This window comes from Oreochromis aureus, linkage group 7 (assembly GCF_013358895.1).
Source record: "Oreochromis aureus strain Israel breed Guangdong linkage group 7, ZZ_aureus, whole genome shotgun sequence".
Classification (NCBI taxonomy): Eukaryota; Metazoa; Chordata; class Actinopteri; order Cichliformes; family Cichlidae; genus Oreochromis; species Oreochromis aureus.
The window spans coordinates 36,186,618-36,208,738 of record NC_052948.1 but is presented as its reverse complement, the minus strand read 5'-3'; the positions used below and the strand labels follow the sequence as shown (position 1 = coordinate 36,208,738).

The 22,121-nt window shown below is 39.7% G+C and overlaps 1 protein-coding gene across 7 annotated transcripts in view; it reads left to right on the top strand.

Annotated features, from left to right (window-relative positions):
* Positions 1–22,121, top strand: part of vav2 (vav 2 guanine nucleotide exchange factor) — a 188,248-nt gene that overhangs the window by 44,322 nt on the left and 121,805 nt on the right. For all 7 annotated transcript variants that reach the window (XM_031739005.2, XM_039615025.1, XM_039615023.1 and 4 more), the window contains exon 2: positions 13,856–13,972. In XM_031739005.2, coding sequence (XP_031594865.1) covers positions 13,856–13,972 — 117 coding nt within the window. The remainder of the gene's footprint in view (positions 1–13,855; positions 13,973–22,121) is intronic.

The window sequence follows — 22,121 nt, the reverse complement described above, 5'->3', positions numbered from 1 at the left end:
ACTCTTCCAGACTTCTCTCTTTCTTGCTCTGACTGTGTTTTACAAAAAGATAAAAGTTAAGCCCTTTTGCTGTCTGCTTTTTGATGTCTCAGATTTAGCTCCGGTCTACCTCGAAGGACCAGGACAGGTGGATCACAGATATGCAAAAAGTTAATTCAATTTTAACTGGAATGGAGCACAGAAGATCATAAAGACAGTTGATAATTTATGACTGTTTCCTTTGATAATGTAGAACGAGCAGTGTAAATGGATAATTAACTGTCATGAAGTGACAGGTTTTCTCAAGCAGCAAAGCTCAGAAATATACAAAAACATAGTAGACGATGACTTGCATGCTTTTTAAGGGCTTTTTTGTCTGTGTTTTTCTTACCGCTGTGACAGTGTTGTTCATGATTAATTGCGAGGGACAGTGCCAACAAGCTTTCCTTTGTAATTTGCAGCAGAGATGTAAACAGGAAGTGTGCTCCCAAAACATAATGTTGTTGACTCAACTACACAGCGTGATCAGGGCCAAAAAATGTTGATGTCATTGTGATACATTGTGACAGAGGACAGGATTCACTGACCTTAAGCTGTCAAGCTAAAGTGTAAACAGAGTTGCTTCATTAAGGCCTGACGGTTGCGTGCATAAGTTGAGGAAAGCCACCCCCCAAAAAAAGAAATAACGCCCCTTCAGTGTAGACAGTAATTATAGGCATTGCAAGCAGCTCTCGAAATTCAAGCTAACTGCGATTAATTCGTATTGACACAGGTCACGGTTGCTTTAAATATTTGTCAAAATAAATAAATGCTGTTATTACAGAATATTATATAAGATCAGGTGGACTATATCAAAGGAACTGTAGAAGTGAAACATACAAGTTAAAGTTAGAGTACTATTTATAAATATTTATAAATGTTAGTTTTTTTTCTGTGACATAACCTTTGCAAACCAGACATCATATAGATCAAAATGTATATATTTTATACACATTTTTGATAGAAAACAACACTCAGTGTTTATCAGGAGCATCATTTCTGTCTGAATGAAAAGGCTGTTAATATCCAGTCCTTATTCAGATGGTAATGGGCAAAGCAGGGGCCAAAAATACTTTGCAGTAAGAAGCAATGTGCCTTTCCTTCTGCTGAGTCTAAATAATAATCTATTTATCAAAGTTGGGCAATCATAAATAGGTGTGACTTTAAGCTGTGAGTAATTATTTCCTATTATCTTAATAACGAAACTGGACATTTCAAGGGAAAAAAGCACAATGGATGCTGAAGGTCTGGTATTTTATATAGAGGAACAGCTCGTGTACTAATCCGAGTTGATGGTTCCATCCTCAGACCCTCTAGTCTTGGATAAGATACTAAACCCTGAGTTACCCCTAATGCATCTGTGTGAGTGTATGAACATTAGGTTAATCGCACTTTGGCATAGAAAAAAAGTGGATGTATGAATGGATAAATAAAGTTGAACAGCACTATATGAGTACCATATTTTTCTATGGCTTTTTCATGAAAGATATACATTTACGTTGGATACTGACTGACTGATTAGATGCATGCGTTATGTGAACGAGTTGTTTGCTGTTCAGGCAGCTTTTTGTTAAGTTTGTTGTTGTAAAGGGAGTGCTTCTTATGTAGTGCTTTTCTACTCAGCTTGAGCACTCAAAGTGCTTTATCCAGAATGTTTCATGAACCCGTTTGCACACATTCACACAAGCATTTTTATCTGCATCTCAGTGCTTTCTAGCTAACATTCACACTCATCTTTTAGCAAAAACCCAAGTTACTTTAGCATGAAATCTAGAGCAGCCAGGGATCCACCAAGCTTCCAATTAGTAGGTGACATGCTCTACCTCCTAGGTAATGGCCACATCATTGCACTTTTAGGTCACCATTGTCCAGTATATCAATTCAATTCAATTCAATTTTATTTATATAGCGCCAAATCACAACAGCAGTCGCCTCAAGGCGCTTTATATTGCACAGTAGATCGTACAATAATAGATACAGAGAAAAACCCAACAATCATATGACCCCCTATGAGCGAGCACTTTGGCGACAGTGGGAAGGAAAAACTCCCTTTTAACAGTAAGAAACCTCCGGCAGAACCAGGCTCAGGGAGCAGCATAGCTAAGGGAGGATTCAGGGTCACCTGGTCCAGCCCTAACTATATGCTTTAGCAAAAAGGAAAGTTTTAAGCCTAATCTTAAAAGTAGAGATAGTGTCTGTCTCCCGAATCCAAACTGGAAGGTGGTTCCACAGAAGAGGGGCCTGAAAACTGAAGGCTCTCCCTCCCATTCTACTTTTAAATACTCTAAGAACAACAAGTAGGCCTGCAGTGCGAGAGCGAAGTGCTCTAATAGGGTGATATGGTACTACAAGGTCATTAAGATAAGATGGGGCCTGATTATTTAAGACCTTGTATGTGAGGAGCAGAACTTTGAATTCAATTCTGGATTTAACAGGAAGCCAATGAAGGGAAGCCAAAACAGGAGAAATATGCTCTCTCTTTCTAGTCCCTGTCAGTACTCTTGCTGCAGCATTTTGGATCAGCTGAAGGCTTTTCAGGGAGGTTTTAGGACATCCTGATAATAATGAATTACAGTAGTCCAGCCTGGAAGTAATAAATGCATAAACTAGTTTTTCAGCATCACTCTGAGACAGGATATTTCTAACTCTATCACTGAGAGTATGTAAACTATATCTTACAGCATCCACCCGTCCAATCACCTAATCTGTATATTGGCTGATTGGTGCATTGTGTGTCACATCTAAGCTGTGTGATGACTGAACGATTGTTAATCCAAGCTGTATGATGATTGAAGCGGGCTGAGCTCGGTCCCACAGCCAGTTGGGTAATTAACAGGCTGTTCTCCATGTTAATAGCATTAGTCACCTTGGAGATAATCTCAGGCATCTAGAGCACAGAGCTGCAGCCCCTCAGTGTACCTGATAACCTCCTTAAACAAAGAGCAGACAAACAGACAGCACTAGCATGTTGACTTTTGGCATAATGTATTTCTACAAGTAGCATTTCTGGCTTTCAAATTTTCTTAAACTTTAAGGTGCCCAGACCCTGTAGCTGCAAAAGCCCAAACCCTCCACCAGTGTGCTTAATGGTTGGTATAGAGTGTTTGTGCTGATATATCGGGTTTGGTTTTCTCTAAACGTGCCTCTGTACATTGCAGCCAAACAAGTTGTCTCTGTGTTTGTCTGTGCAAAGGACATTGTTCCAGAGGTCCTGTAGTTTGTTCAGATGTAACTTGGCAAACCTAAGCCATTTAACCATGTTCTTTTGAGAGAGAATAGGCTTTCTCCTGCCAATGCTTCCAAACAAGCCATACTTTTTCAGTGTTTAAAACCCCCCCAAAACTTTTAACATGCTAACCTAGGCCTATAGAGTCTGAGATGAGTTTTTTAACATTTCTCTGCACAGTCTGACTTTGCTTTCTTTGGTAAGATTGTGGCATAGTGTTAACTCGTACCTGAATGCTTCAGATCAGAAAACTGCCAAAATTTTAGGTTTTGTATAGGTGGCCACGCTTGATGATGATCATAGAGAACACATGACTGCATAGAGTTCTGCATTTTTTTCCCCCCCCTTTTTTCTTTTTTTATTCTGGGATTCGTTGCATGTGTGACTAACATGCTGTAATTTGGAAAAATATAGAGACATATCAAAGCTTATCAGTATGTTTCACACTCTCATCTGTTTGGATTGGTTGCCAGAAGCTCATATGGTGATTTTGGCTTCCAGTAAAACATGATTCATCTGTATCTGATTCTGTTTTTCAGTACAAGCATAATTTGTTTTGGGGCCACAGAAGTGTTTTTGATTAAGTTACTTATGATGAATCTGAAATGTTAAGAGAATGTTAAAGTCGTTGTATGTCTGCTATGTAAAAAAAAACAAGAAGTCTATACAGATTTCAATTCATAGTTATTTTTTCAGCCTTGTTTGAGACAGCCTTGAGGAAATGCAGCTCTGCATCAGATTATACAAGGCAGTGACTTAATGAGCCTAACGAATGTAGCCATGTTCGGTTAAGTTAGGATCATTTTGTCTAAACTATGCATGTAAAATGAGTATTTGTTTTGAGCCTTTGTTTTGTGTGGAGAGAGCTAATGGGTAATTTATCTTACTGTGAATCTAAATCACCACAATGAGTCTTTAAGTTGTGAGGGAAACTCACAGGGGAAAAAGATAGATGCAGTTCTCCTCTCCCTGGCCTCGTGTCATAAATTACCTGGCCATTGATCCATGGGTGTCTAAGATTCTCGGTGGACCTCCTCCACACATTCATCAAGCTTTAAGTCTGCAGCTAAGCCTGAGTGGAAACGCCTCAAACACATACTCCTCTCCGGAGGGTCAGCAACATGGCCTGTTGCTTAGATACAACACAGATTTGTATTTATATGAAGAGAAGATTGTACCTGGAGGGCTGCATTATGCACTAAGATGTTTGAACATCTTGGCCTGTGTTAGATTTTTGGTTTAGTATTGAGAAGACACTTTTCATACGCGTAAAACAGTTTGAACAACACCTGCAGAAAGGAGGAAGAAAGCCTCCTGTCTGCCTGATTCTTTGAAACTTAAAACATAAGAAAATATAAGAAAACCTATCTTGAATGCTGTTTGAATCACATTTGGGGAGGTTAAAAAGAAAATCTGAAATAGAAAATTCAGGTAATGTAGAATTAAGAATTAAGTGGCAAATGCATTTGTTCCTTAACTCGTTCCCATTTTCTCTGTCAGCTCTGCGCCAATCACACGTTCTCATTTCCTCTGCAATATTCTTTGAGCAATTTTTGTCACAAATGCAATCAGTGGCGGAGTTGTCACTGCACAGTGAGTTCTGATGACTTCATAATCAAGTTGTGTTGATGCCAATCATTATATTCATGCAAAGTTTTTAACTCTAAAGGCACATACAAGTTGAGCTGGTTGCAAATACAGGTCAAAGCAAAGAACAAGCCTCTCGTACCAACAATAAATTTCAGTTTTATTGCCCTGCATTTCAGTTGTCAACAGTGTTCATTGTTGCACTTTGCTGCTTTAAGGAGTTCTCTTCTTGCTGCTGACTCTGTTTGCAGTGGTCCATCTGGGATGAAACCTTTGAGAATATATGTACAAAAATTGTGCCAGTCCATTTAGGAGATGTTGCAGAGGATGACCTGGCCTGTAGTTCTGGGGGAAAAGTGAAGGAATCAGTAAAAACATTAATTCCATTCTCTATAAAATCACAATTCTTGAAATAGTTATACACATGCAACAGTCTAGATGAGAGTGGTTAACCATGTGACTACTGAACAGACCACTGTTATGAACGTAGCGATACCGAATGACAGCAACATCAGGAAGAAGGAACACGAGAAACTTGAGAAGTACCAAGGACTCAGAGAAGAGCTCAAGAAGATGTGGAAGGTAACAGTGGTCCGAGTGGTAATTGGAGCACTAGGTGCAGTGACTCCCAAGCTAGGCAAGTGGCTCCAGCACATCCCAGGAACAACATCCTAGATCACTCTCCAGAAGAGTGCAGGACCCTCAAGCTCCCAGGCCTCTGGTACAGGACCTGAGCTTGAAGGATAGACCGCCTGAACGGGCGAGAGGGGAATTTTATCTTTTTTATATATATACGTATATGTAATTAACATAATGACGTGATAATCCATAAAGAATAGTATCCCATCTTGCACTGCTACTAGTAATTTTAACTCATTCATAAGTTGTAGTTAAGCTCCCATTTCCTCTCTCACGCCATTATCCATGAGAGCATGTTCTTTGTTCCTAGCTTTGGTCATTTCCACATCAATAGGAAAAAAGGAGGAAAGTGCAGTACCTTAAGACACACCATTTCTCCTTTTTTCAACATTACCTTTAACTCTCTCCCATTGAAAAAGGCTGTTCATTCCCATGAAGATGTCCCTTTTTTTTTTTTTTTTTTTGTTATCTTCAGGTTCACTACTTTCATGTGGCAAGCATGTTACTGATGGCTTGTTACGCTTGTGCGACTAATGCATTCTTCCTCACGCTGTGTGCTTCTGATCTCATACTTACCCAGCGTTAGTGCTTGTGTTTTTATGAGTAGCCAGTGTAAGGGTGAAGGTAGACTTGATTAAATTATGCTCTACAGCTGTGGTGACTTTCTTCCACCGGAGTCTATGATGCTCTAAGCTGAATTATCTTCCTTTGTAATGGAGATTAACCTCACTAAAAAACACGTACGTAGCCTATTTAACTTCCATATTTTAACATGGGCCACGTGAGCCTCACTAACGAAGCAGTTCTGCCTCAACTGCTAAGGGTTGTACAAGATTTAAAACTGTGGTCAATCCTTCCCTGCTTACAGGCTTTTAGGGGTAATAGGATAAGATTAACACATTTGCATACTATTGCCATGCATTATTCATGCAGTGTCCTCTTCTCTAATTTGCAGGAGCAGGGCCTGTCTCCTCATTGACTTTAACATCTGGGTGACCTGGAAGTGAAGCAAAAGAGCCCCAGTGCCTATCAATCCACTCTTAGTGTCACCTGGCACGTGCCATCCTTGTATTAACTTGGTACTTACTATAGCTCAGCCAGCCATGTGCACTAGGGTGTGGATTGGAAAAACTGTTGCAATTTGAGATAAAACTATGGTTTACTTAAACATATTATCCAAGTATTCAGAATGCATTCATTCATTTATTTTTTTTTTATTTAACTTTCGTTTTGCAACCATTGCATGTCTGCAGCCCTGGAAACTCAGATGAATCATTGGCTCTTTTAATGTTCATCAAAGCAGACATTGATCACAAATAAGGAAGTCCCAAGAACTCAGAGAGGAACTTTGCACTCGTGTTCATATTGATTTTTTTGTTCCTTTTTTGCATGTTTAAAAGAGAATAGATACAACATGACAGCCTGACAGGAATGAGAGCTTAACTCACTGGCGTTGACACTGGTAAGACCTCATGATAGTTTGTGGGGCATATGCTAAAGACTATTTGTTATTCAGTTTCCACATAACAGCTATGTAGTAATCTGATAAAGCCAGCTAGCAATGTAATATCTTTGCAATTTGCTAAACTGGTAATTATGCTGAAAATTATGGGATTAAAAAATGGCTCAACACAACAAGCTGGAGATCGCCTCAAAGTGACTTTACAAAATTAGATGAAAAAGCTGTTAAATTATATACCCAATATTAGCAGTCAATTAAAAATAATAGCATGCAAGTTTTCGAACTAAAGTAGAATATATCCGTTTTCTTTGTTACCTTTTATTTTGGGTAAATAACCATTAATATTAAAGATACCATTAACACCAGGTGTTTCCTGGTTTTTGGTTTCTTTCTATGTGTATGTTTCATCATTTTCAACTGGAACAGCCTCTCAGGTTGAATTTCAAACTCTGAAAGTCAGAACACATACAACAGGCCCAACTGCCAATCTTAGATGGCGGCTGTGAACATAAACAGTAGTAAAACTGTTAAACTTTTACTCTGTCGTGCATTTGTGATTTGCCAAGTAGGCTTTTTGTAGATCATTGACCAGACTCTAGTTGTGAATGTGCTGCAGCGGTGTTTTACTGTGCAAAAAAAAAAAAAAAAAAAAGAGCATTGTTTTGTATTGCTAATGAGTGGCTCAAAATGTTTGGTATAAACAGCATGTGTAAATAAATACAGCGCTGAGAATTATGAGCATTATGTAACATGCATGTGCTTATGCTGCTTATACTAGGCTGAAACTATTAACTTTGTCTGACCCTTTTGGTTGTTTTTAGGTTATAGTCATAACCATCCATCATTTATTATTATTATCTACTAAATCTAGTAATATATGTCAAATATTTTACATGTAAATATTAATTTATCATTTCACAGCACTAGCAATCTGGTAAAAATGTTTTGTGAATTTTTGAAGCTCTTTTTCAAAGGCTTTCCCCTCACCTTGTTCCTTTGTTGGCTAGTGATTTAGGCTGAATGGGGTTATTACACAGCTGGTGTAATGGAGAGTTTATGTAGAGTTGAGCACTTGGATGAGGCATATTTGGAAAGACTGAGTGCTGATCACTACAAAGCATAGTCATTACCAAAAAGCATTTGCCTCCCTTGCTTGCATCATTAACAAAGTATTTGAGATCCATGATCACCTTTGCGTTTGGATTCATGCACGTGCCTCTTGGTAGGTGTGCAAATGCGTGTGTTTAGACAGCTTAGTCAGCCTTATGCTTTAGTCATCTGAGCTCCTTTTTGCTGCTCTCCCTCACCTGCTGATGGCTCTCTTCCTGCTGTTGTAAAGGTACAGAATGATTCACAGCCTCTAGTCACAACATGGGGCTCACAGCTCCCAGACAGGCATCAGTCTCTTTCATTGACTGCAGTTCTGTGACTGACTGTCTGAGTATCTGATGATCTGATCTGACTCACCTCAGTATGCTGGTTATAAAGCCCTCTCCTCTCCTCTCCTCTCCTCTCCTCTCCTCTCACCATTTATTTCTCCTCCTCTTTGACTTGAATTGCTTCACGTGCTAATTATTACTCTTCTTCTGAAAGTGCATGTATTGGTAAAGGTATGCTTCCCCAGGGGTAACGGTTCTAAAATGTCCAACAGTGAAAAGTATACTCTAGTGAAATGAAAATATAATCCCTACCATGGGAAATAAGGTGAGCCAAAGGCACAATACTGTGTTTGCAACCTTATTTGCAAGCCATACCTAGTGCTTGTTATCGTGTCTGGACTCACACAAAATTGTTTATCTGAACAACCTACTGCATTGCGTTGTTTTTGAACGCACCCTGGACTTGTTAGATGTGCCTTGCTGCATACACTGCCAAGTTTATTAGAAGCAGTTTTTCTTTTTTTTAAGTTCTTCATACACTTTTTTCTGTGTTTTAAAGTGTATTCTCTTCTTTGTTATATCATAATGGTTCTGTTAAAATACATTTAGATTTATATAACATTCTATTACTGTTGTTTTGGTTTCACTGATGTCACTGCCTTTGCTTAATGGGAACTGGTGCCAGACACAGCTGGTGCCAGAAACACAGTATCTTCTTTCTTTCTTTCTTTTTTTTTTTGTAATGTTTTGTTTGGAAATTTGCATCTAATTTGTGAAGATTGTGAAGATTTGTGAAGCGATAGGGGCTAATTGATTCAGGAAACCGGTTCTGATCAGATCAATTTGGAAGCAGTTCCTCTAAATTCTCAGCCTTACATACAACCCCGTCTCTTTTTTATTATATCTTCCCCATGTGCTGTGATCTCTCTCGGTATGCCCCACCTCATTCCCCCTTTTCCCAGACACCAAAGAGCTACAGTTTTGGGGGAAAAAAAGCAAAAAACAAGTCACATTTCCCTGTTACTCCTCCTCTCTCCTTCCATATTCATTTGCAGACTTTTCTGCATCCCATTTCTCTAATTTGATGTTGTGCAGTTCCAGGAGGAAGTTCTAATTTGTATCTTCTTAGATATGAGCATGTAGTGGGTGTGTGCAGATAAGGACCACCCTCCCACAGGAATTAATGCATTATTCTCTGTGTGATGTAGCGTGGTGATATGGTGGAAGGGCTTGTCAAGGATGTGATGGGTCTTTGTTACCTGACTTTTTCCTTTTTGTTTTTTTCCTGCTCTTCTCCTTCCTCTTGCCTTCTATCTCGGCACTCCTCCCTGCCTTCCTGACAAGTGTGCCTCTTTAAAGAGCTGTTTGCTGTTTGACTGAGAAGTCAAAATCTGAACACTGCTCCAGTGGTGCACACAAACCACCTTGTAAAAAGCCTCATCCCATCTCTCTCCCTCTCTTTTTCGAAAATCTTATTTAACTTTGCCATATCTGTTTTGCTTTTCACTTTCCGTTCCTCCTAGACTTTCACTTTCTAAACATGTGATTTAGTTGATATATTTCCACTGATGCCTGAATCTGATTATTACTGAACTTGCTTCTAGATTGAACACCTTTAGAAGCACGATTTTCAAACTAAAGTAAAGTAAGAGGAGTGCTGGGTTGACACCACGTTGCCTTCAGGTGGCAAAGTCTCAAAGCAAACAATAAACACACTCGTGTGCTCAACAGAAATACACACAAGCTCATTTGTTTGTTCACAGTTGCATTTTTTTTTTCCTGGTATGTGGGGGAGGTATTTATGCAAAATACCATGTCTCTATTTCCATCTTTTTTTTTTTCTCCATGTAAAAAGATTGTTTTGTAGGTTTGAAGGATTCTTAGACATCAGGTGCACGCAGCAGAACAAACACCGTAACAGCCATTGTTTTAGTCATACAGCCACACGTGGGAGTTATCTTCTTTTTGTTTGTGAAGTTTTGGAAGTAGACTTCATAATCAGTGAATATGTCTTTAATGAGTCTGTGCTGGAAAATAGAGACAGATGCTTATCATGGAGGCCCTAGAGCATAAAGGTAATGTTGTTTGGTAGTGGCTCCACGTTATAGTGGTTAATACAGTTGCCTGAGACACAAAAGATCCCTGGTTCGAGACAGTTAAAGTGACTGCTTACCTCCAGGCTTCCCTCACACAAGACACCTTCAGTTTCTAAAGCATCTGCTTGTATTAGTTCTATTATTATTATATTTTGTTACATACTAGTCTGGTGGGAATAATGCCAACGTAAGGTCGCTTTTTCAACAAACTCAAGTCCCGAAGTTCTCTCCATGGTGTGAATGCCTGCCCAAGGTTTCACTCTCATTTCACTTTTGTTTTCTGTCTAACTCACATTCTTTGCCTCCTTTAACACCGAGTCTTTTGTTTGCTCAGAAGAGTTTTGACAGTTTCTCCGATTGTTGCGCCATTCAATATTTCGACTACATGGGGAAGGCTATCAGTGGCTAACAAAAGCACTGTCCTCCAGCCTTTCATCTGGTGGCAGACACACAGACAAACAGAACTGCATGGCTAGCGTGACACTTGTATTCAACCAGTGTGAATGCTGATGTTATTATTGTTATCATTATTCAACGACCAGTACCACTAGATTGTGCAGGCAACGTTAAAAATGATGAATTAAAGATTGCTTTGAGTTCATGTAACTTTGAATTCTCCTTAAATTAAAAAAATATACATAGTTGGTGAATTTTAGTTAAAATTCATGTGTTTCTTTGTTATATGTGTCTCACTGCGAGATGCACTTGCAACCCTCTAAATAAAATTCAGGATTTTCTGTGCTTCGCCTTGAATTTGTTCCAGACACTGAGGTAATACTAGATAGATTGTGCTGAGGGCTACATCAGCTTAAGGGGATGACCATACTCTGTTTCTGTTCAAGTGCACCCACTCTTCCCACTCTAGGAGAAAAAGTATATGTATTTTATTTATTTACTTTTTTATCATTATTTTTAACTTAGATCATAGCAACTGTGCTTATTCCTACAGTGGTTTTCTTATCGCCAAATATACATTTGAATGTCAGACACATCTCCTGCCTGCTGATCCATATCTGTAGATTCTCTCTCTTTCTCTCGTTTGTAAACCACTCCAGCAAATGTTACCTTTTCATATCTGAATTGGGAAAATAAGCTTTTTTTCTTCACCCCGTTCACAGCACGTGTGGATCTGTAGACAGGATAACCTCGGTTGCTGAACTGTAAATGTCACTGTGGCTCACTAGCCAGTTGCATTTCTTTTCACAGGCCAGTGTGGCTCTCTTATGGGGGCACACCCATGACACCAGGAGTAAGCAGATGTGCACACATGAATGAGAATGAGTCAGCAGGGCTCTCACTGTTGACCAGGAGAGGCTGGCTGAAATATCATTAAATGCCAGAAATACCTGATAGATGAAAGATTATCAAAGAGGTAATAGCAAAAAACACGATGTGCTCTGCAAAAACAAACACCCCCCCCCATCCCTTCAGGGTGAAAACCAAGGCTGAAGAAGGTGATGTATCCCATGACCAGGCGTAGCACCAGGACACACTATAGCTCATCAAGCTGCAGTAAGGCACAATGCACACCTCTCAATGCCTGGAAAATGGATAATAGTGCACCTGAAAACCCACTGGAGCTTATTGTTGCTGCCTTTGAAAGGATTCTAACATTAACTCGACATCAAGTGTGACTTGCAAGGTTTCTGGTTAATTCACTGGTTTTATGCAACAGCTATTACAAAGATGGAGTACGTTGTCAACGCTTTTACTAGAATCAAAGCAATCAAGTTTTTTTGTTTCATACATACTCGCTCATTCACGTCTCCTTTTGTGTGTTCTTTCTGCTTCCATGGCCATCAGTTTATATCGCTTGCATGCAGAAAATTGAAAGGGCATATCTAAGCAGCATCTGGATTTGCATGCTAGGTAATTTGTTCTTCACACAGAAAGATGGTAGATGGGAGGCGGTTATGCTTATTAATATTTCAATACTGCGGTTATTGGTCTGCGCCTCAGCCCTCAAGGTTTATCTGTGTGATGGCGTATTTTGGGGACTGAGACCATCAATATTCGTGGCAGGAGGGTATTATGCAGTTTATTATGAGCATCCTTTGCCTGCTGTAGGTTCCCAACCATTGCCCCCAAATGGGCCTTCAGTCTCAAGATCACTAACTTGTGATCTTGGAACAGTGTTTTGCAATTTTATTTTTTTTTTACTGCCAGTGTAAAAACAGAGTGTGCCTGACTGTCATGCATTAATTTAGACTGGCATACTGGCCAGGGTAGTTTAGCAGTCTGCAGGGTAGTTTCACGTGACAACATCTGTGGACCTTGCTTAAAGTGTGTAGTTTAGAGATGTTTTATGCATATACACTTTATATAACAGGTGGAGTATTAGGTTATAGGTTAACTCAAATGAACTTGGTTAGCAAAGGTGTATGAATCAACTGTATGGTCCATTGCCCATAGGTCACAGATAAAATACTAGAATTTCACTTGCCAGAAATGAAGCACGGTCTTCTTGACTGTACTGTTAGTAGCATTAATGGCATTAGAATATTATTATGATTAAAAAAAAAAACCCCACCAAAAACCACAAAGTGTGCAGTTTTACAATAAAACAAAAGTGTTTAATTGGATCAATTTAAAAAAAAAAGGAAAATGGGAAAAAATTAAAAGGAAAGGAAAATGACCTTCCCAAGCACAGTTTTTATAGGCTGATGATGTGTTAGGGAATCTTGTTTGCTTGTGCTGTAAAGGCCATTGTGTTGAGATCAACTTTTAAATCCTACCTTTTTTTGTGGAGGGGGTGGTGTTTGTCTGTGTGTGTGAGGGGGGTCCTCCTTTTTATATAAAAAAGTGAACAGATTAAGAAGCTGAATGCTGTTTCCTAGCAATTCAGAGACAACATCATTGACTGCATGGACTCGTAAGACTGTGTCTCTACCTGTATATACGCTGAACATTGGAATATTCACATTTCTGTATAATTTGTAAGTTGTGCATGACTTTTTAAAAGGCATTTCTGTGATTATTGTTGGACACTCTTGTGACCTTTCAGTATGAGGTAAATGTCTGGAGCCATCAGGTCGAGTGTACCTCGGAGCAGGTCTTTGCTGCTGGGCTTGTCCAAGGACACCTTGTCTCCTCTCTTTGCACTCCTAATCTCAGTCTGAGAAACAGCCCATTAAACTCAGGAGAAGCAATCATCAGTTTCACATTTGGTGCTGAAAACCGACACAAACAAATTGGGAAGGGATAAACTGGTGCAGCCTGGCCATCATTAACCAGGAAATTATCTATTTCCAAGAATGCTGTGGCACTGAATTATAATATTACACTGACAACATGTTTCCAAGGAAAACATACTCCTTGTTTAGTCATGTTGATAAACACCTAAATGAGTCCAAGATGTGTTTTTTTTTTGTGTGTGTGGTTTTTTTTGCTTTTATATTGTTTTGTGAATTTATAATTAAATTATTTCCTTTTTTTCCTCTGGTCTTAGTTCCTGTGTTTGAAGAACATCCGGACATTTCTGAAGGTGTGTCACGACAAGTTTGGGCTCCGTAACAGTGAACTCTTTGACCCTTTCGACCTCTTTGATGTCAGAGACTTTGGCAAGGTGAGTTAAACGTTACAAAACGTGGATGCATGTTCAGCTGTTTAGTCTCCAAAATGTCCTTTGACATTGCACAGGACAGAAACAGTGCTGCCCACTTTAACAGCGCTGGCTACTTGGAGACATGATGTTGCTTGTGTTTCTGATAATATCAATCAGGCTACAACACATTCAAGTTGTGGCATTTTTCTGATTAGATCTTGTTCTACAGGCTGGAGTTTTATGAGTCTGGACTTTTTTCAGCTTTGCAATGTGGAATTTGCTGTGTTTATCACATGATACTCGTTTTTTTTCTGTTGTTACTAATGCTTGTTGGGAACGTATGAATACTCATTTTGCCCTCAATACAATGTGAAAAGCATGTGTAGGAGACATGTGCATTATAGCGCAGCGTGCCTGTAAGGCTTGCATGAGTTTAAAGGTAGTTCAAAGTCAAACTGGTCAGCTGGTTACATTAACTGTCATTGTGGAGCTGAGAGCTCAGCTGAGCATTTGGTGTAACACCTCAGGGTCAGCAATCTCATCTCGTGTCACTAAGTGACGAGAGTTAAGTGCAATACTCTTTCCTAACATTCTGCAATCTGTGTCTACAGTAAGGTGGGATATGTGTGTTGGCTAAACAGTGAAGATTTCTGACTCACGTGTGCATAGTATCAGCTGATGAAGAGGTTAATGAACATTTGATTTATGGAATATTCAAGTGGACTTTTAAAAAATGGATTTAGTGGTTAACCAGAGACCCTCAGAGGACTTTCCTAAATGTTATCTTGGGCAGACTGCAAAGCTACATGTTGGCTCCTTGTACCTGGCTTGACAGCGAGACATCCAGGAAGGAAAAACACTCGAGGTGGTTTAACATCAAATCAGGATTTCTTTGAAGATGATCTTAGCACTTCTACCAATTTGTTGATCCAGAAAACTCAGGAGGGGATTATATTTTTCCACCAGAACTGGGAATGCCTTAGGATGCACCCAGCTGTTGTACATATCTGGGGAAAAACACTTCTGGTTACTTTCTTTCATCTGGTCCTGAAAAAGTTTATCATCAAATCAGCCGGTTTGACTCCAGGTTTATATATCATTAAAAATATCAACATACAGTGTGTCTGTTGTATAACAAGACAATCATGCCATGATTAACATATCGTGTTGGTTTCAGCTGCTGAAGATGTAATAGCTTTGACTGCACTGTGTGTGGCTACAGAGCGAGCCATGCATGATGTTCATAAATTAGATGGTGGCAGCTCATGCCATTGTGCCAAGACTTATGTGGTACGTGTTTATGTGATGTTAATACTGTAGCCTTTCAGCTGATTGAAAAAGCTGTATTTATACTAAAGCCTGGAGAATATTCTGTAGAGGTGATGTATGAATAAACTATATTACATCATTTTTGAATGATGACAATGAGGAATGTTATCTACTCATTAATCTATTAAATTCTAGATCTTAAACACTCTCGCTCATCCTGCCGTGGGCTGAAAAATATAGGCCCAATGAAAGAAGAGGAAAAAAGGGACGAAAGGAAAGTTAAAGGAGACAAGGACTCATTTGGCAGTTTGTAGATAAACCACAAGACGATGTCTGAGAGTCAATGAGCTTTCAGTGAATGGTATTGAAATCCAACGGCAGTCAGAATCAATCACATAGGCCCTCCATATGTCAATTTAGAAATTGCTTTTGTATGGTCTCAGCGGTGGCAGGCTTGTCTCACCATTGATTTTCCATTAAGGGCCAAACATCACATTATAATATATTGAATTGAGCAGATCCCAACTAATGTGACATACATTTAAATAGTGAGCATGCCTCATAAACGGAAGATAAAGGGGGACGTTTTATTCATGCAGTTTATATGAGCTATCCTCTTTTGTTACCTTGACCAAAAAATGTCATTGTGTCCACGTCTGATACAGAACAATGGGACATTATGAATTAGGTCCTAAATATGTGAATAGGATACAGTGAATAAATCTCGTTCTTCCCTTCTTTCTGTACTAGTTTTTGTTGAAAATGCTTGGGATCAGAGTAACAAACAGGGCATTCTGCTAAGATACAGCCCTAATGGTTGGTTGGAACTACAGTGAAAGCTATAATTTAAGAGTGGAATTAAACCAGATGGGTTTGGGGAGAGGGTTTTTTTTGGTGGCAGAGCTTCTATAAACATTAATCAGCCCCCATCCACCTTTCATACCTCCACATTTGCTGCCAGGGGACCCAGAGTTCATCTCCCTTGGCCTCTGGTCACCATCTCTTCCTCTAATGATGGCTTTCCGCAGGTCACAGGCAGAGATTCAAGGCCAAAAGAGCCCAATGCTATTACAAAGTAATTGTGCCTCCAAAACCTCCCTGCTACGCTTTCCAGCGGGGCTGGTATTGAAACAGATGAAGCAAATAACCAACTTGATGTTTTCTACCGACTTTTATTTTTTTATAATCAAACTAATTTCATCCCAAAACACCTTCGGCCACATCCAACTTCAGCTTATGCGCGCTTGTTTTGTGAAGCCCTTGTATGGTTTCATGCACATATCGCCACACTTTGATTCTTTGCGCTCTAACCCATCCCCCATCATTAGAAATTCATTATGACATCATTAAACCAATGAAATACAGCTTATTACAGTAGACCCCAGAGAACGCTTTTATTTAAACACCTCCCTCCATCCGAACCCAGCCGCCTCGTTTCCTTTCTCCCAACCTATTTTAATTAGCCACCAAAGGAACATTGCTGTCATTTAAATGAACATGGTAATCAGTTTATTTGGCTGTTGCCATGATTAGCATAATTAGCCTGCACCTGTTAACCATCTATCAACAGTTTGGTAATTTTCCATGTGTGACTGGAGAGCAGTGGAGGAAGGAAGCTTTCTGACAGATTTGCTGTCTTCATTAAAGGAAATGGCGTCATTTATTTGAGATGCAGCCAGAGTTGCTTGGATCCATTTCTAGCTTGAAATAGCCTTGGAGCCATGACTGAGGGACTTGTGAAGTGTAAAGCTATAAAAGTAATGCTCAGTGACTTGACAGTGAAGTGTCAAGGTGAATTTCATTTGTAGGCTGCATTTGAATGGAAAGTGGATGTTCAGTATGTCACGGTCCCCCATTTGTGACCTAGTGTTTTGAGTTTTGTTGTGGTTTCATACCATTGCATTAAGAAGACGATTTAAGTTCAAGCTTTGTATGAATTAGCGCTGACTTGAGTTCTTTTTAGTGTCTCTGAGTTTATCTATATTTCTTGTTCATGGTGTCTTGTTTGAAATTAGGGTCTTTTCATGTCTTTGTTTCATCTCTGTGTCTTGTCCTCAGCATCTCCTGTGGAAGTCAGTCTTGTCTCCATGTTTATTTACCTTTGTTTCCCCAGTTGTCTTTGTCTGTCTCTCTGTGTCTTTCTGGTTTCTCAGTGTCCCTCTCTCTCCCACTCCTGTCCCCAACTCTCTAGCTCTTTCTCTTGTCTCTAACTCGCTGGGTCTCTCAGTCTTTCAGCTTTGTTATGTTTCTCGTACTTCCTGTTTTATTCTGATAGTCACTTGTCCATCATTGTGTGCTGCATCATGTTTCGTTTTCCTTTCCCTGTCTCGTCAATAAGATTATACCCAGCCGTGTTCCCCAGGTGTTTCCCCTCTGCCCTGATTCCCTGTGTCTATTCATTAGCTGCATTTCCCTCTGTTCCTCGTTGCGATCTCCCTCAGTGCTGTGTGGGCGTTCTGTTCAGTGGTTTTCGTTAATGTGCTCTAGTACCTGCCAGTTCTGTGTATTCTTGGAAGTTTAGCAATAAAGCTCCAGTGATTCCAGCCCTGTAGCTGTGTTCTGCCTTTTGGGTCCACAAGCCTGCCTGCCACACAGTGAGACATGACACAATGTGAGTTTGTGTTTATATGAATCAGGTATCACTTTGCAGAGGTTATTCAGATGACAGCAAGCACATTTTTCAGTGTGCTAACAGTAACTCTGTGCTCATTTTCCACCTCAGTTAAATTATCCACTTTAGAACTTTGGAAAAGTATTTGTGCTTGAAATTTGCTTGAATTTAATGTGCTTTAGATTAAATCCTACATTTCATAGTAGGATATCACCAATATTTGGACAGCATCACAGCCTATAGCCTAATCTAATGTCAAATACACAATACAAACCTTGAAACAGATGGAGAGCAGTAATGTGAAGGAATCCCAGCACAAACACGCACCAGTCTCCCCATTTCATTTGTACCAACTGCTCCTTTTTCCAGCAGCCTTTCTTTTCTCCTCTCACTTCTCCCATCCATCTCTTTCCCTTCCTCACTGTCCTCTTTTCCCACTCATTCATCTCACACCACTTTCACTGTGAGTGTGTTGTGATAAGACTTAGCTAGCTGCAGGCGAGCCACAATTGTGTCGGGACGCCGTGATTGCCATTGGTCGGCGGTGTTTGATTACCCTGTCTGCTGCCCTGAAATCTTTGCACACTGAACTCTGCTCCTTTCATTTCCTTTCTGCGCTCTGTGGCTGAAAATAGCTAGTTGCTTAGCATCCACGCCCAGTGCTACTAACATCTGGAACGTGCCTCAACCACTGCTGGCCACTTGCCTGAATGCTATTTACTGAAGTATGTTTTAACCTCACTTACACACCCTTGTGCTCATTTGTAGCCAGTTTGTGAATATGTCATACATACAGTATAAAATATACATTCTAACCCTAAGAGCTCTTTGCAATTCTTTTCATTGTATTAGCAGGCTTCCTCGATGCATTATTTTGTTATGATAAGTTAAACTACTCAGAAATTGCCTAGCGTATGGAATTCTTTGGCTTCATTTCTAGTAGATTTGAGTAAAAGACATCATAGGTAAGACTTGATTTGTTGCTTAATGTCACTAACATTACAACTAATTTGCATGAAGGAAAGTTATTGTGCATTTGGAGAATTCATAAAATGTGTTTGCTCTGACATCATAGGTGTTTTATTTATTTATTTAAATTTTTATCAAAGCTGGAGTTACAAAGAGGTTCCTGAGGTTAATTATCCCCTGAAAGCTTGTGTTTGTGTTTAGCAATGGAAATTATATAATGCTCAATTCTCCACTTAGTGTGCAAGCTTCCATGCTTGGTGCATTATTGGTATTGATTCACTAAACTGCAAAATGCGTTGTGATCTGTGCCTGTCAGGCTCAGGCCGGAGAGAGTGTAGTAAGTGATAGAGGGAGGTTTGAGGGTCAAGTAGCCAATGTTGGCAACTCGGGTGAATGCGTCAACTTCCATTAGTGGCCCCATCCTCAGCAACAGTCCTTTACCTGTCAGGGACTAAGTGGATTTTCAAAGCTAAGATTCTCAGTTACCTCATCCTTGTGGAGGAGATAAGGTTTTGTGTGTTTCTTGCAAAATATATGCTTACGTATGTTTGTTGGTGCAACTGGGCTAGTTTCAAGGCACTGCAGTCACTTGTGCTTATAGTTTAATGATAAAGTTGATCTCAAAGACACTGTGGGGGGGGGGCTCCCTGTTATCAACATGTAAGAGTTTTGTTTTTTAAAATTATTCTGCAGATTCCTGGCATTCTTTAGCATTTAACTTCCAGTTACAATCACAAAAAAGTACCTCAATATTGTATATCGGCTAAAATTGAGTATCAAACAGGGGGGTTTTGGTAATATGCTGCCTTAACTGTTCGTAGGAACTACGGGGAAATCTTCACCTTGAAGTTTTTATGCAATATTTAATCACATAAAAGAAAGATAATTTATGCTGACATTAGATTATTACTACCTACATGTAATGCATCAGTATCATAATAGAGATATTTCAGCATTAGTAGGATGCGTTGTGTTATTTCTGCTTTTACTTGATCTAAATTCCTCATCTACCACAGCCTATCCACCAACAAAATATCCCTTGATCCGGGATTACCCCTACTGCTCCCAGAAGAAAGAATCTATCCCTATAACCTTCAGTGAAAACACTCCCTCCTGCCTCAGCAGACAGGTTTGTGGCTGCTCTTTCCATCTCTGTGCTCTCCCTCTTCACCGACTGTCCATCAAGACCCCCCAACTGCAAGTTTTTACATAAACCTTCCTAGATAAAATGAATAATTCATTGTAAATGCCACGGTGCTGATGATATTTCTCCTAACATTAATTATAAATGAAAACTTCCTCCCTCTTCATGTGTTTAGACCCCCTTCTGTCTCTCCTTCCCGTGCCACACTCCCACAGCCTCATTACTTCTGCAGCTCGTTATTGCGACACCCGCCAGAACAGGTGGTTCAGCGGAGGGGTGTAACGATTCTGAGGCTAGGACCAAAAACATCCACAGGAAAGTACCATACTGAGTAATGATGTGGAGCTGTTGATGTCTACTTAATTTATTAGTCAATAACAAAGTTAGCACCAGGTAGTTATGAAAAAACTCTGTCACGAATTCATGTTGAATTCACATTATCGATATCTCGCTCTTCAACAGTGACAACGATGCTTACTTTAAACTGCGATACAAAATATTTTTTTGTTTTATTTGATGAAATTCTGTTGTTGCATTCACAAAGAAAGAAAGAAAATCTTAAGGCTATTCAAATGTTGAAACTGAAGAAGCAATACCTTTCTGCATCAGTGGCGATATCTCACGTAGCTTAAGTGTTTTGTCTTTGTTCCTTTCTTCCTCTGCAATTTATTTTGCTGCTATTCTTCCTCTGACAGCATTGAGTAGGAGTGTCATTTAAACCGCCCGCTAAGGGAGAAGAAAAAAAAGCAAAGTGATGGGCTGTTTTAAAACCGTTTATTGAACTTTTAAAGCCCGGTTTAGTGTGAATCCCACTGTGGAAATAATTGGCCTCTTTTGTTTTGGGTGGCAGTGAATGTTACTGTACGCTGCTAGAAAAACACTGACAGGGAAAAAGAAAAGATCTGATTTGGTTCAAGCTTCGTGTTCAGCCTGGCCCTTTTGAAGATTCTCAGCTCACTGTTTTGCGTTGCTCAGTACCCAAAAGGCTGCTGATGTGTGATCACAAGTCTCTCTCGCGTTCGAACTGTGAGTCATTGGTCACTGGAGGGTGTGTCCTTGTTGCGAGAGTGGTGTCTTGGAGCACAGCACGACTAAACTAAGGGGATAAATAGGAAGGGACCCCACAGAGCAAGGCTGCCTGAATTCATCGCAGCCGGTGTGAGCTCTCATTATTTCCCCTCCCCCAATTTTTCCACCCCTGAGGCTTCAGAAGCACAGCTGTGATGGACAGGTATTTCCTCTGAGGTATAGTCACTGGAATGAAAAAAAGACGTCACCAAAACTGGTGTCTGTCCTATTTTTTTCCCCCCTTCATTACAGCGATTACTTACAAATGGCACTAAAATACCAACCCACTGAGCTCATAAATCATATTTATTTGAAACTGGATTTCAATATACACTTTCCATTATGTAATTGTGACATACTTGCTCTCAAATTGATGATAATTTCCCAAACCTTCGGTGTTATGGCATAAACACTGACTCAGCACCTTATTATTTCAGGAGACATTTGGCACTCAGAATGTCAAGGTAGATTTAGAGAAGCAGGAGAAATAAGCTACTTTTTAAAAACCCATTAGGGTTAACAAATGGCAGTGTGTGTCAGAGAAAAGGATTCATTTGTTTGTTAACAAGGTGGGCTCACTAGGAAAACTGCAAATACTCTTTCTCTGCACTTCCAACACCAGTATTAAGTAGTATAAAGGGACAGAGGCACCAATAAAAGGAAAAGCTTTTCCAGTTAGTTGCATCCTACCAGCGTTAATGGACCCCGTGTTTACTGACGCTCAGTAAAAGTCGGTCATTAGGGTTCGGCTCGGGGTCTAATAGTGAAGATCTCAGCTATATAAACATCTAATATTTCAAATTAAATGATTTTAAATGAGAATCATAATTTCAAGTACATACTATACACAAACTGAAAAGATGTAGCTTCACTGACTCTTCTTACGAAAAGCAGTTTCGCTTAACTGTGCATGTTAGGTCGCTGTTAAGACCGCATTGTCCCACATGTCACACTGAAATCAAAGATCAGATTTATTACTTTGATAGTAAAAATGAAGATTTAATTCAGAGAATATTTTTATGACAGGATGATCTAGTTTTGTTTTACAAGTTTTATGCAAATGTTATTGGCTATTTTTATATGTAAGAGCAGAGACAATGCTTAGGTTG